At 40.1% G+C, this 14416-nt stretch overlaps 1 protein-coding gene across 1 annotated transcript; it reads right to left on the bottom strand.

The window, feature by feature from the left end:
* Positions 1–7138: 7138 nt before the first annotated feature.
* Positions 7139–8380, bottom strand: LOC128215891 (neuronal acetylcholine receptor subunit beta-3-like). The gene has a single exon (XM_052922497.1). It carries the CDS (start codon positions 8378–8380, stop codon positions 7139–7141), a length of 1242 nt encoding a protein of 413 aa, XP_052778457.1.
* Positions 8381–14416: the final 6036 nt, after the last annotated feature.

Below are 14416 nucleotides of genomic sequence, written 5' to 3'. Positions count from 1 at the left end.
TGTTACGGCTGGGACGTTATCTGTGTCAGTAGACATAACATCCGGTAGGCTCTCGGTCTCGGAAAATACAGGAATGCTTTGAACATTCGCATTATGCCCATCAGGGGAGACTTTACTCAGCCTAATATCCGTCCGACGTGATTTACAGCAACACCAGAATTGTAAGTAAATGACGATCGTTTTGAGCGTTTCCGGTACTGGGCCTTGTTTGTCGTGAATTATCATTGAGAGGAGGCACAGGAACATCGTCATTGAGCTGTACACAAGAAGAAACAGGACGTAGAAGTACAGATAGGCCATTGGTGACGAACTCGGCGGTACGTTTTCATTAATCATCCCCAGGTAAACGATAAATGACAGAAACGTCGTTATGGCCACCGACATGCGTTCACCTGACGCTACCGGCATAGCAAACACAATGTGGTTTATAAGACCCAAAACGACAAGTGGAATGATAATGTATATAACATAGAACTGGTCCCGTCTTTTTAGTTTAAGCACGATCATAAGTGCAGATGGGATCTCGTTCCAGTATATTAAACTTGTGACGTTAGTTTGATACAAATCCCATTGAGTGTTATCGCTGTAGTATATCCTGTCTAGTTCATTCCGATTTGCCTGCAATATCAATTCGACTGAGTTGTAAGACCATCCTGAAAGCGTAAGGGCACATGTCTGAGCGTCAAACGGATAATACGTAACGTCAACAGTGCATGAAACTTTGATTACCATGCCGGTCTTGCAAAACACCGTTCCATTTGCGTACACCCTCGGCATGATTGAGTTATTACCAACATCCTACAGAGAGCCGAACGATTGAACAAGAAACAACTATGGACACCAAAAATCTTTCGGTGCGACTAGAAGAGATGTTGTCCCGCCGTAATCTGCATGAGTCAAGGAGATACGAGTCTCTTCCCAAGTTACGTAAAACATCATAGTCAGATCTAGCTCGCCTGACATTTCGTCAAAGTTGTTGATGCTTATTATTGAGACAGACATCTGAATGTTTACGGTGTCCGAATAGTCCACGAGAGGTAGGAGTTTCCGGTTGTAGTTATTGAACGAATATGTGCTCATATAAATTTCCAACCTGGATAACATTGGCACAATTACCTCCAGATATCAACATAAGTAAAACGAGTAGTGTAGGTGAAAACGGCGCTATGTTAACTTTCGTCATCATGTCCAGTTTGTTTGGTTGGAAGACTTTAAGTTATTTCCAGACCAACTTGGCTCTCACTTGCATCAATACAGCAGCTTTTCCGCGCCTTCTCTAAATGTTTCCTGGCATTCGTTGCGATGGAACATATAGTGTCTGCTCGTTCGAATGAAGTCTGTAATAATGAAGTATAAACAGCTCAGTAAACAGTACAATTTCAAACTGTACCCTGCAAGTTATTTAAAAAAAGAACCCATTTAACCATTAACTCGCGTAATTAAAATTATTAATTGGGGACAATGGATGTGTAACCATTTCAATGGTCTCTCTTAATAGTTCCGATAACTGAAAAAAAGTGAATAAGTATATTAATTGAACCAGTCTTAAATTGTCTCAATTTATCATTTGATATGAACAAAAAACTATAATCAGCGATTCTAAATATTTCATTTGCATTCAAGCTGTTGTTAAATAATCTCAAGGTTACCATACAGTACACGGTGATCCATAGAGAAGCTACGACAACCAGCGTTAGTGTTTTATGACTACACAACCGGAACCTAATTGGCACATGATTTGCTGGTTGTAATACATCGGCAGTGATTTTAATAAGGATTATATACGATACGACAGTGATGACATTTTTGTCATGTACGCACAATGCGTATTCGACATAAATATGCGAATTTGTGCCACTGCGTGAGATGCTCAAACCTGCATTGCAGACCATACATCTGTCTGTTTTCTGGTATGTACCCGAAGTAAGCCCCCGTTTTCTGGGACATACACGAAGCCATACCCCGTTTTCTGGTATGTACTAGAATGATCTCCCCGTTTCCTGGTATGACTTTCATGAATCAACTTCTCTTTGTCTGGTATGTACATGAATCTTACCTTTCTCCATTGTCTGGCATATACACAAAGACATCCCTCGTATTCTTGTATGAACACGATCCGCAGATGTCTGAAATATACACGTAGTAATCGTTTTCTTGTATGAATACGACCCCTTCCCCGTTTGTCGCGGACTTACACGAAACAATCCCTAGTATTCTGGTATGTACACGAAACAACCCTCCATTTTCTGGTTTGTACATGAAACAATCCCCCGTTTTCTGGTATGCATACGAGGCAAACCCCTATCTTCATTGCTTGTTGGTTATTCGCGAATATCCATCAACCAACAACTGGGTATTAGGGTTTTGTCCTGTTGCATGCTTAAAAGATACACTTGTGAATAAATCACTCGGTAAATGTTTTTCAGTATAAAAGGATCTTCGTTGCAATCAATGATTTGTATTTTTTCTACATTTGTCTGTTTGTTATTCAAAATTGCCAGTTGGTTGTTCGCAAACTACCAACAAGTCGAGAGTCTTTAGAAGATCTTGTTCATAAGTTGTTGTTTTTATTTACTAACGTTTGCAAATACAATGTAGTAGCGAATTGCCATGCAAAAAAGAGAATGAAGATTTCAGAGAGTCGACATTCTTTAATGTTTATTTATTTCTAGTTCCGTGAACACAACAATCAGACAGAAATAAGTTTAAATCATAAAGATGCCTTTGCCAACTATCAACCATGCAAACAGTAGATTGTGTCACTACTCCATCACGACAGAAACAAATTTTAATCATAAATATGCCTTTACCATCTAACAACTAAACATACAGTATTTTGTGTCAGTTATGCAACAAGACAAAACAAAATTTAATCATAAAGATGTCTTTACCAACTAACAGCCAAACATACAGCATTTTATGTCAGTTATCCATCAAGATAGAAACAAGTTTTAATCATAAAGATGCCTTTACCAACTAACATCAAAACAGACAGCATTTTGTGTCAGTTATCCATCAAGACAGAAACAAGTTTTAATCATATAGATGCCGTTACCAACTAACATCAAAACAGACAGCATTTTGTGTCAGTTATTCATCAAGGCAGAAATAAGTTAAATCATAAAGATGCATTTACCAACTAACATCAAAACATACAATATTTTGTGTCAGTTATCAATCACGACAGAAATAAATTTAAATTGTAAAGATGCCCTTATCAATTAACAACAGACAACATTTTTAGTCAGTTATCCATGAAGATAGAAATTAGTTTCAATCATAAAGATGCATTTTCCAAATATTATCCAAACACACAATTTCAATCATAAAGATACATTTACTAACTAACAACCTAACCGACAGTTTTTGTGTCAGTTTTTCATAAGAATGTAGCCACGTAATAAACGATAATATCGTAAAATTTAGTATGTTTCTAACATCCAAACCCCCATGTTTGCTCATTAGAACTTGATCATGGTGCTTTTTCAAGCAAAGCGCTTTCCTCCTTTTACTTTTATCAATGTCATCCGTTTATCATGCATATAAATTTTCCTCTCAAAGTCCGGTATTCAAATAAAGTTTCACAAAAATTACTAGGGTGGTGATTATGAATATCACGGATAGTGCAATGGACACCCAGCGATCATACGTTTCCCCAACTACCGTCCATGTTACGGCTGGGACGTTATCTGTGTCAGTAGACATAACATCCGGTAGATTCTCGGTCTCGGAAAATTCAGGAAAGTTTTTAACATTTGCATTGTGCTCATCAGGGGAGACTTTCCTCAGCCTTAAATCCGTCCGATGTGATTTTCGGCAACACCAGAAGCGTAAGTAAATGACGATCGTTTTTAGCGTTTCCGGGACTGGGCCTTGTTTGTCGTGAATAATCATTGAGACGATGCAAAGGAACATCGTCATTGAGCTGTACACTAGCAGAAACAGGACGTAGAAGTACAGATAGGCCATTGGTGACGAACTCGGCGGTACGTTTTCATTAATCATCTCCAGGTAAACGATAAACGACAGAAACGTCGTTATGGCCACCGACATGCGTTCACCTGATGCCACCGGCATAGCAAACACAATGTGGTTTATAAGACCCAAAAAGACAAGTGGAATGATAATGTATATAACATAGAACTGGTCCCGTCTTTTAAGTTTAAGCATGATTAAAAGAGCAGATGGGATCTCGTTCCCGTATATTAAACTAGTGACATTAGTTTGATACAAATCCCATTGAGTGTTATCGCTATAGTATGTCCTGTCTAGTTCATTCCGATTTGCCTGCAACAGCAATTCGTCTGAGTCGTAAGACCATCCTGAAAGCGTAAGGGTACATGTCTGAGTGTCAAACGGAAAATACGTAACATCCACAGTGCATGAAACTTTGATTACCATGCCCGGCTTCCAAAACACCGTTCCATTTGCGTACACCCTCGGCATGATGGAGTTATTACCAACATCCTGCAGAGAGCCGAACGATTGAACGAGAAACAACTGTGGACGCCACAGATCTTCCGGTGCGACTAGAAGGGATGTTGTCCCACCGTAATCCGCCGGAGTCCAGGAGATACGAGTCTCTTCCCAAGTTGCGAAAAACATCATAGTCAGATCTAGCTCGCCTGACATTTCGTCAAAGTTGTTGATGCTTACTATTGAGACGTACATCTGAATGTTTACTGTGCCTGCATAGTCCACGAGAGGTAGGAGTTTCCGGTTGTAGTTATTGAATATGTGCTCATATAAATTTCCAACATGGATAACATTGGCACAATTACCTCCAGATATCAACATCATTAATAAGCCGAGTGTAGATAAAACAGGCGCAATGTTAACTTTCGTCATCATGTCCAGTTTGTTTGGTTGGGAGAATTTAATTTATTTCCCGACCAACATTGCTCTCTCTAGCATCAATTCAGCACCTTTTCCTAGCCTTCTCTAAATGTTTCCTAGCATGCGTTTAGATGAAGCATAGTCAATCTGCTCGTTCGATTGAAGTCTGCGGTAATGAAGCATTGACAGCTCAGTAAATAGTACAATTTCAGAATTTACCCTGCAAATTATTGAATGCAAAAGGAACCCATTAAACCATCAACTCGCGTAATTAAAATGATTGATTGGGGACAATGGACGTGTAACCTTTTAATGGTCTGTCAGAATGATTCCGATATCCTAATTAGTACATTAATTGAACCGGTCTAAAATTGTCTGAATTTATCAATTGATATGAACAAAACAAACTATTATCAGCGATTCTAAATATTTCATTCAAGCTGTATTTATATAATCTCAAGGGTGCCATACTGTGTGCGGTCAATGGCGAGTAGTTATGACAACCAGCGTTCGTGTTCAATGACTGAACACAACCACAACACAATTGACTCATGATTTTCCTGGTTGTAGTACATCTCTATGTCAGAAAAAGACCGAAGATAAACATTGTATGGGTAAACATGTTTGATTTTGCTGCTTTTGAAAAGAATGCGTCTTCTTGATCGGCGGTGGTTTAAATAAGGATTATAAACGAAACTACGATAATGCGAGTTTTGTCATGTGGAATGCGTATTCGACATATGTGCGTGTATTCTCCACTGCGTGAGTGCTTCGTTTAATGAATAATCGCCACACTCAAACCTGCGGTGCAGACCATTTGTCTGTCCATTTTCTGGTTTGTAACCGAAGCAAGCACTACAAACCAATGGACAGACAAATGGTCTGCACCGCAGGTTTGAGTGTGGCGATTATTCATTAAACGAAGCACTCACTCAGTGGAGAATACACGCACATATGTCGAATACGCATTCCTTTTCTGGGATATACACGAAGCCATTCCCCCGTTTTATGTTATGTACAGGAAACATTAGCCCGTTTTCTGGTATGTTCACGAATAAATCCATCCTCGTTGTCTGGTATGTACATGTCATTACTTCCCTCATTTTCTGGTTTGTACACGAAGCAATCACACGTTTTCTGTCGACATTCTCTCATGTTTATTTATTTCTAGTTCCGTGAACACAACAATCAAGACAGAAACAAGTTTTAATCATAAAGATGCCTTTATTAATTAATTTCCAAACAGACAGCATTTTGTATTCACAAACATGTAGCCATACATATGGGCTTACAAAATCTCCGACATAAACGATCATAACGTTGTTGTTGTTTTTTAATCGTATTGCTTTTAGCGATTTTTATTGGATTAAACGTGCCCGACACATAACGGACGATAAACTGCGGTGTTGACTCAAAGGGGGAGCCTTAAACACGTATCGACCTGACCTTATCGTCACACGTGCGAAACGCCTGGGTTCGAAACTGTAACGTCTTCAATTCAACTTCCGGTGTAATCAAAAATGGCGTCTGGCGAGCGGACTTGCCCGACAGTGGAGAAAAAACAGCAAATAATAATAAACAAGGATGCTGCGAATATCAAACGTGATACCAAAATTGCAGTAGCATGCTTTAAAGACAAGTTGCGTAGTAAAAATCTGCCAGACGTATTTGAAGAGCTCCCCTACGATGAGTTAAACCTAATGATCAGTGACCTTTATTTAGAAGCAAGAAACAAGTATGGTGAACTGAACAAAAAGTAAATGCTCATAGCAAAATGAAACGCATTACCGCGTCATCTAGATTTACATAGAACGGTCGATAAGGTGGGCATTTTGAAAAAAGAGGATCTTAAAACCGCAAGCAATGTGTTAAGATCTGTGGCTAAAGAACTCGAGAGACTCAGGATATGTCAGCCATTGATTTTGATTGATCTTGATATATCAGTTTTAGTTGCACGTTAATACTGTAAATTTATGATATTTACAGGAAAATTACTATGAATTTATGTTATTAATCTTAGACTATAGATTTAATAATAAAACGATTATTGCACTACAGTTTCGGTCGATATGGTGATATATCATCCTGATGAAGGGATAACAACCTCAGGCTATCAGGTCGATAAATCACCATATCGACTTCACTGAAGTGCAATAATTGTATAAAATTTTAATATGTTTCTTAACTACAAACACTCGCGGCTCATCCTAGAAACTTAACCATGGTGATTTTTTTAAGCAAGTACCCTCCATCTTTTACTTTGATTAATGTTAACCGTTTATCATCCTTTTAAATATTCCTCTCAAAGTCCGGTATTTAAAAATAGTCTCACAAAAATGACGACTGTGATGATTATGAATATCATGGATAGTGCAATGGACACCCAGCGATCATACGTGTCCCCAACTACCGTCCACGTTACGGCTGGGACGTTATCTGTGGCAGTAGACATAACATCCGGTAGACTCTCGGTCTCGGAAAATACAGGAATGCTTTTAACATTTGCATTGTGCTCATCAGGGGAGACTTTCCTCAGCCTTATATCCGTCCGACGTGATTTTCGGCAACACCAGAAGCGTAAGTAAATGACGATCGTTTTTAGCGTTTCCGGTACTGGGCCTTGTTTGTCGTGAATTATCATTGAGAGGAGGCACAGGAACATCGTCATTGAGCTGTACACAAGCAGAAACATGACGTAGAAGTACAGATAGGCCATTGGTGACGAACTCGGTGGTACGTTTTCATTAATCATCCCCAGGTAAACGATAAATGACAGAAACGTCGTTATGGCCACCGACATGCGTTCACCTGACGCTACCGGCATAGCAAACACAATGTGGTTTATAAGACCCAAAACGACAAGTGGAATGATAATGTATATAACATAGAACTGGTCCCGTCTTTTTAGTTTAAGCATGATTAAAAGAGCAGATGGGATCTCGTTCCCGTATATTAAACTAGTGACATTAGTTTGATACAAATCCCATTGAGTGTTATCGCTATAGTGAGTCCTGTCTAGTTCATTCCGATTTGCCTGCAACAGCACTTCTTCGGCGTCGTAGGACCATCCTGAAAGCGTTAGGGCACATGTCTGAGTGTCAAACGGAAAATACGTCACATCAACAGTGCATGAAACTTTTATCACCATGCCCGGCTTCCAAAACACCGTTCCATTTGCGTACACCCTCGGCATGATGGAGTTATTACCAACATCCTGCAGAGAGCCGAACGATTGGACAAGAAACAACTGTGGACGCCACAGATCTTCCGGTGCGACTAGAAGGGATGTTGCCCCGCCGTAATCTGCAGAAGTCCAGGAGATACGAGTCTCTTCCCAAGTTGCGAAAAACATCATAGTCAGATCTAGCTCGCCTGACATTTCGTCAAAGTTGTTGAGGCTTATTATTGAGACGGACATCTGAATGTTTACGGTGTCCGAATAGTCCACGAGAGGTAGGAGTTTCCGGTTGTAGTTATTAAATATGTGCTCATATAAATTTCCAACATGGGTAACATTGGCACAATTACCTCCAGTTATCAACATCATTAATACGCTGAATGTTGATAAAACAGGCGCAATGTGAGATTTCGTCATCATTTCCAGTTTCGTTGGAAGCATTAATTTATTTCCCGACCAGCTTGGCTCTCACTGGCATGTTTCTGTCATTCGTTGCGATGAAGCATGGTAAGTCTGCTTGTTCGATTGAAAATAATGAAGCATAAACAGCTCAGTAAATAGGAGAATTTGAAAATTGACCATGGAAAATATTGAATGCAACATGAATTTCCCAATAAACAATCAACATGCGTAATTAAAATCGTTGATTGGACAGAGTGAATGCATAACCTTTTATGATCTCTCTGAATGGTTCCGGTAACTGAATAAGTATATTAATGGAACCGGTCTAAATTGTCTCAATTTATTAACAGTTGATATGAACAAATTACTATTTTCAACGATTCTAAATATTTCATTTGCATTCAAGCTGTAGTTAAATAGTCTCAAGGGTGTCATTTAGTACGCGGTCAATGTCGAGCTGTTATGGCAACCAGCGTTAAAGGCTGAACACAATCACAAAACAGTTGGCTTATGATTTTGTTGGTTGAAGTTTATGTGAGAAACAATCCGAAAATAAGCGTGGTATGGGTAAACATGTTTGCTACTTTTGAAAAAAAATGCGTTACATAGAACGGCAGTTTTTAAATAAGAATAATACACATACTAGTTGATGTGACTTTTGTCTTTTTTGTCACAAACGCGGATGTGTATTCGACATCAATATGCGTGTGTGTTTGACTGCGTGAGTGCTTGAATAAATGAATAATCCCCGCGTTCAAACCTGCGATTCAGGCTTTATGTCTGTCCGTTTTCTGGTATATACACGAACAGCCTTCCGTTTTCTGGGATAAATACGAAGCAGCCCCCGTTTTCTGGGGTATACAGGAAGCAGCCCCCGTTTTCTGGAGTATACACTAAGCAGCCCCCGACGTCTTGGGTATACACGAAGCAACCCTCCGTTTCTGGTATGTATACGAAGCAACACCCGTTTCTGAGATATAAGTTGTACCAAGCAATCCCTCGTTTTCTGTTATGTACACGAATCAATTACCCGTTTTTTTTGGATAGTAGAAGCAACATCCCGTTTTCTGGTATGTACACGAAGCAAACGCCCCTGTATTCTGGTATGTACACGAAGCAAACGCCCCCTTTCTCGTAGATTTACGAAGCCTCCCCCCAACTACCACCCTCGCGTGTTTTGCACATTTCGCACATCGCCACGAATTTTCCTCACCGCGGACGTTATCTTTTTAATCTAAGTTTCACTATACGCGGCGCTGTGAAGTTTTAATTAGCGGTAATTAAGGTAGCTGACGATTCTCTAAAGGCCTTGTCTTTGTTTTTGTCCTTTTCATATAAATCTAGTTAGGTTAATGAAACTCATACAAACTCTACCCGTAATCTGCAAATCTTGAATCGTACTCAAAACGTAGTTTGATCCCTGAAAATTATGTTTTGCAACTGTGAAAGTATTCAGGCGCTATTGTCGGTATTGCCTTATAACCAAACGCGGGATTAAATGACACATATTAAAAATAATATTTATTTTTTTCCTGTTCAGGTCCAAGCTTAAGCCAGCATATTACAGGTTTTATTCCATCAGTAAATCATTTCGTAGGTATTTATTCAGAAGCGTCTGAGAGCTGAAAACATTTTAAACAAAGGGGTTAGGTTATGGTGGGTTGTTGTAAAGGCGAGGTAGAGGTATGTTAAGGGCTAGGGGTTAGGTTATGGTGTGTTGTTGTAAAGGCGAGGTAGAGGTATGTTAAGGGCTAGGGGTTAGGTTATGGTGTGTTGTTGTAAAGGCGAGGTAGAGGTATGTTAAGGGCTGGGGGTTAGGTTATGGTGTGTTGTTGTAAAGGCGAGGTAGAGGTATGTTAAGGGCTAGGGGTTAGGTTATGGTGTGTTGTTGTAAAGGCGAAGTAGAGTTATGTTAAGGGCTGGGGGTTAGGTTATGGTGTGTTGTTGTAAAGGCGAGGTAGAGTTATGTTAAGGGCTAAGGGTTAGGTTATGGTGTGTTGTTGTAAAGGCGAAGTAGAGTTATGTTAAGGGCTAGGGGTTAGGTTATGGTGTGTTGTTGTAAAGGCGAGGTAGAGGTATGTTAAGGGCTAGGGGTTAGGTTATGGTGTGTTGTTGTAAAGGCGAGGTAGAGGTATGTTAAGGGCTAGGGGTTAGGTTATGGTGTGTTGTTGTAAAGGCGAGGTAGAGGTATGTTAAGGGCTAGGGGTTAGGTTATGGTGTGTTGTTGTAAAGGCGAGGTAGAGTTATGTTAAGGGCTAAGGGTTAGGTTATGGTGTGTTGTTGTAAAGGCGAGGTAGAGTTATGTTAAGGGCTGGGGGTTAGGTTATGGTGTGTTGTTGTAAAGGCGAAGTAGAGTTATGTTAAGGGCTGGGGGTTAGGTTATGGTGTGTTGTTGTAAAGGCGAGGTAGAGTTATGTTAAGGGCTAAGGGTTAGGTTATGGTGTGTTGTTGTAAAGGCGAGGTAGAGTTATGTTAAGGGCTAAGGGTTAGGTTATGGTGTGTTGTTGTAAAGGCGAGGTAGAGTTATGTTAAGGGCTGGGGGTTAGGTTATGGTGTGTTGTTGTAAAGGCGAAGTAGAGTTATGTTAAGGGCTGGGGGTTAGGTTATGGTGTGTTGTTGTAAAGGCGAGGTAGAGTTATGTTAAGGGCTGGGGGTTAGGTTATGGTGTGTTGTTGTAAAGGCGAGGTAGAGTTATGTTAAGGGCTAAGGGTTAGGTTATGGTGTGTTGTTGTAAAGGCGAGGTAGAGTTATGTTAAGGGCTAAGGGTTAGGTTATGGTGTGTTGTTGTAAAGGCGAAGTAGAGTTATGTTAAGGGCTGGGGGTTTTAATATGGTGTGTTGTTGTAAAGGCGAGGTAGAGTTATGTTAAGGGCTGGGGGTTAGGTTATGGTGTGTTGTTGTAAAGGCGAGGTAGAGTTATGTTAAGGGCTAAGGGTTAGGTTATGGTGTGTTGTTGTAAAGGCGAAGTAGAGTTATGTTAAGGGCTGGGGTTGGGTTATGGTGTGTTGTTGTAAAGGCGAGGTAGAGGTATGTTAAGGGCTAGGGGTTAGGTTATGGTGTGTTGTTGTAAAGGCGAAGTAGAGTTATGTTAAGGGCTGGGGGTTTTAATATGGTGTGTTGTTGTAAAGGTGAGGTAGAGTTATGTTAAGGGCTAAGGGTTAGGTTATGGTGTGTTGTTGTAAAGGCGAGGTAGAGTTATGTTAAGGGCTAAGGGTTAGGTTATGGTGTGTTGTTGTAAAGGCGAGGTAGAGTTATGTTAAGGGCTAGGGGTTAGGTTATGGTGTGTTGTTGTAAAGGCGAAGTAGAGTTATGTTAAGGGCTAAGGGTTAGGTTATGGTGTGTTGTTGTAAAGGCGAAGTAGAGTTATGTTAAGGGCTGGGGGTTAGGTTATGGTGTGTTGTTGTAAAGGCGAGGTAGAGTTATGTTAAGGGCTGGGGGTTAGGTTATGGTGTGTTGTTGTAAAGGCGAGGTAGAGTTATGTTAAGGGCTGGGGGTTAGGTTATGGTGTGTTGTTGTAAAGGCGAAGTAGAGTTATGTTAAGGGCTAAGGGTTAGGTTATGGTGTGTTGTTGTAAAGGCGAAGTAGAGTTATGTTAAGGGCTGGGGGTTAGGTTATGGTGTGTTGTTGTAAAGGCGAGGTAGAGTTATGTTAAGGGCTGGGGGTTAGGTTATGGTGTGTTGTTGTAAAGGCGAGGTAGAGGTATGTTAAGGGCTAGGGGTTAGGTTATGGTGTGTTGTTGTAAAGGCGAGGTAGAGGTATGTTAAGGGCTAGGGGTTAGGTTATGGTGTGTTGTTGTAAAGGCGAGGTAGAGGTATGTTAAGGGCTAGGGGTTAGGTTATGGTGTGTTGTTGTAAAGGCGAGGTAGAGTTATGTTAAGGGCTGGGGGTTAGGTTATGGTGTGTTGTTGTAAAGGCGAGGTAGAGTTATGTTAAGGGCTAGGGGTTAGGTTATGGTGTGTTGTTGTAAAGGCGAGGTAGAGGTATGTTAAGGGCTAGGGGTTAGGTTATGGTGTGTTGTTGTAAAGGCGAAGTAGAGTTATGTGAAGGGCTAGGGGTTCGGTTAAACAGGGCTGTCACAGGGTGGCGGGCAAAAAGAAAAATAGCTATATTGTAACTTAGTGATAAGAACAAGCAGTTTTATAGTGCAATAGTATATTTGTTAAGAATGATCTTACATCCACATTACTCACATTGATATGGCCATTGCCTCATGGCAACGTCAGAGTAAACACAAGCGACGGAGGTGCCCTAACATGCAATACTTTTACAGAGGCATTTACGATCGCCTGTGAATAACAAAATATGGCCACCATAAAAATTAGTTTATGGTCCTTAACTGATTGGTACAAACAAAGTTAGTTTCTGCTTGTGGGAATATATTTTTTAGCATCAATGTGCTAGCTGGTATGTCAACCAATTTCATAAATAAATAAAATAACAATGAGCCAGTGTCCAGGAATCTCCCATACTTAGTTTTAGGTAAAACAAAAAGCAGATGGGGAAAGCTCGAAATAGCGACTTTACAAAATGTTTCTAGTAAAGTAGCATGAATGTAAAATAAATTTGTATAAAGTCGAAACCCGTTGGGTCGATGTCCCAGGGACTGGTCATTATATGTCGAGCATCGCGAGTATCGAGCCAAGCGGGAATACTTACAAAGAGTAAACAAATTGGTCATTTACATTAAATTTGAGCCAACGAGGAAATCGAGCCAAACGATATCGAGCCAACGGGTTTCACAGGAAAGTTTTTTTTACGAGTCTATCGATGCTTAAACAGTAAAGACCCATGATCGTTTTACGTACATTCCCTAGGGGGTGCCAACAAATGTTCTGACCATCTTTCACGAAGATTTGGTAGAAAATATGGTTCACGTGTACTCCCGAACATTTGACCAAATGACCTACTGTTGGTCTATGACTTGCCTATATGCTGGCGGCTAAATATATGACCCTTTGGACTAGTGTTTCCAACGTTTTTGGAAGATTTGACCTAGTTACCTACTCTTTATCTTCGTGGTGGCACATTTGGTCAATACTTTATGAAAAGTAGATAGGAAATGTGGGCAAGCAATGGTTTTATCTAGCCTAAAAAATAGACGTGTTATACGTGAAAGAGTTGCCATATAAAAAATATTTTGAAAAAATCCCTCAAAGTACAATTATTTGGAATATGGTTTTATCATATTTGGTGTTATTGCCTACTTCCAAAATCGATATGACTGACGTTTTAAGTTTAATTACACCATACTATTGTAGAGACACAGTCATAGTTCGACAAATACATTTTTCTAACAAAAAGGAACGAAAAGGCCACCAGGGATTTCTTTTTCCCCCTAATAGTTGACCCAGTAACCGTCGGCTTGATTGGACTTACCAAAAATTGAACTTGACACAGATTTTAAAGAGCTCTCTACGCTGTTCAAATACTTTGTGCATTTAAGGCGACTAGGGAGCTCACAACACTATTTTGCGATGTCTAAACTTATAACCTACTTTTTCTAACAGGGCATGATCCCGATAACCAAATTTGACCTTGATTGTATAATGACCAACATTGTGGCCAAGAGTGATGGGAATTGTGCAGGACATTGAGCTGTTAGTGTATAACAAGCAACTTATCATTTTTGACAGACAGAGTGAGCTATTCTAATTGGTCTCTGTCCGTCTTCCGCCATCAACAATTTTTCTTACCGTACAAACGAGAGTGATCAATATAATGGTGTAATAACTTGTTCACAATCGTGGTAAAATACAGCAGGGTCGGATCCAGGATGTGATGTTAGTTGGGGCGTAACTAAGTGGCGTAGCCTTTTGACTTGCATCCCTCCATCAAAACCAAAATTATTTGATATAAAGTGCTGACAGGGGGGTGTGGGGTTATTTCCCCAATACACTCTTCACAATTTTTAGGCCAAATGGTGCATTTTGTCGTATTACTTTACTATTTTTCTATTTTTTTTCGGGGTGGGGGAGGGCTAAGACGTCAAGCAATGGTTTCAA

Source organism: Mya arenaria, chromosome 14 (genome assembly GCF_026914265.1).
Source record: "Mya arenaria isolate MELC-2E11 chromosome 14, ASM2691426v1".
NCBI classification, from domain to species: domain Eukaryota; kingdom Metazoa; phylum Mollusca; class Bivalvia; order Myida; family Myidae; genus Mya; species Mya arenaria.
This window is presented reverse-complemented; position numbering and strand designations above follow the sequence as displayed.

Coding starts and splice junctions, on each gene's coding strand:
- LOC128215891 (XM_052922497.1), bottom strand. CDS start 8,380: ATGTTGATAACTGGAGGTAATTGTGCCAATGTTACCCATGTTGGAAAT.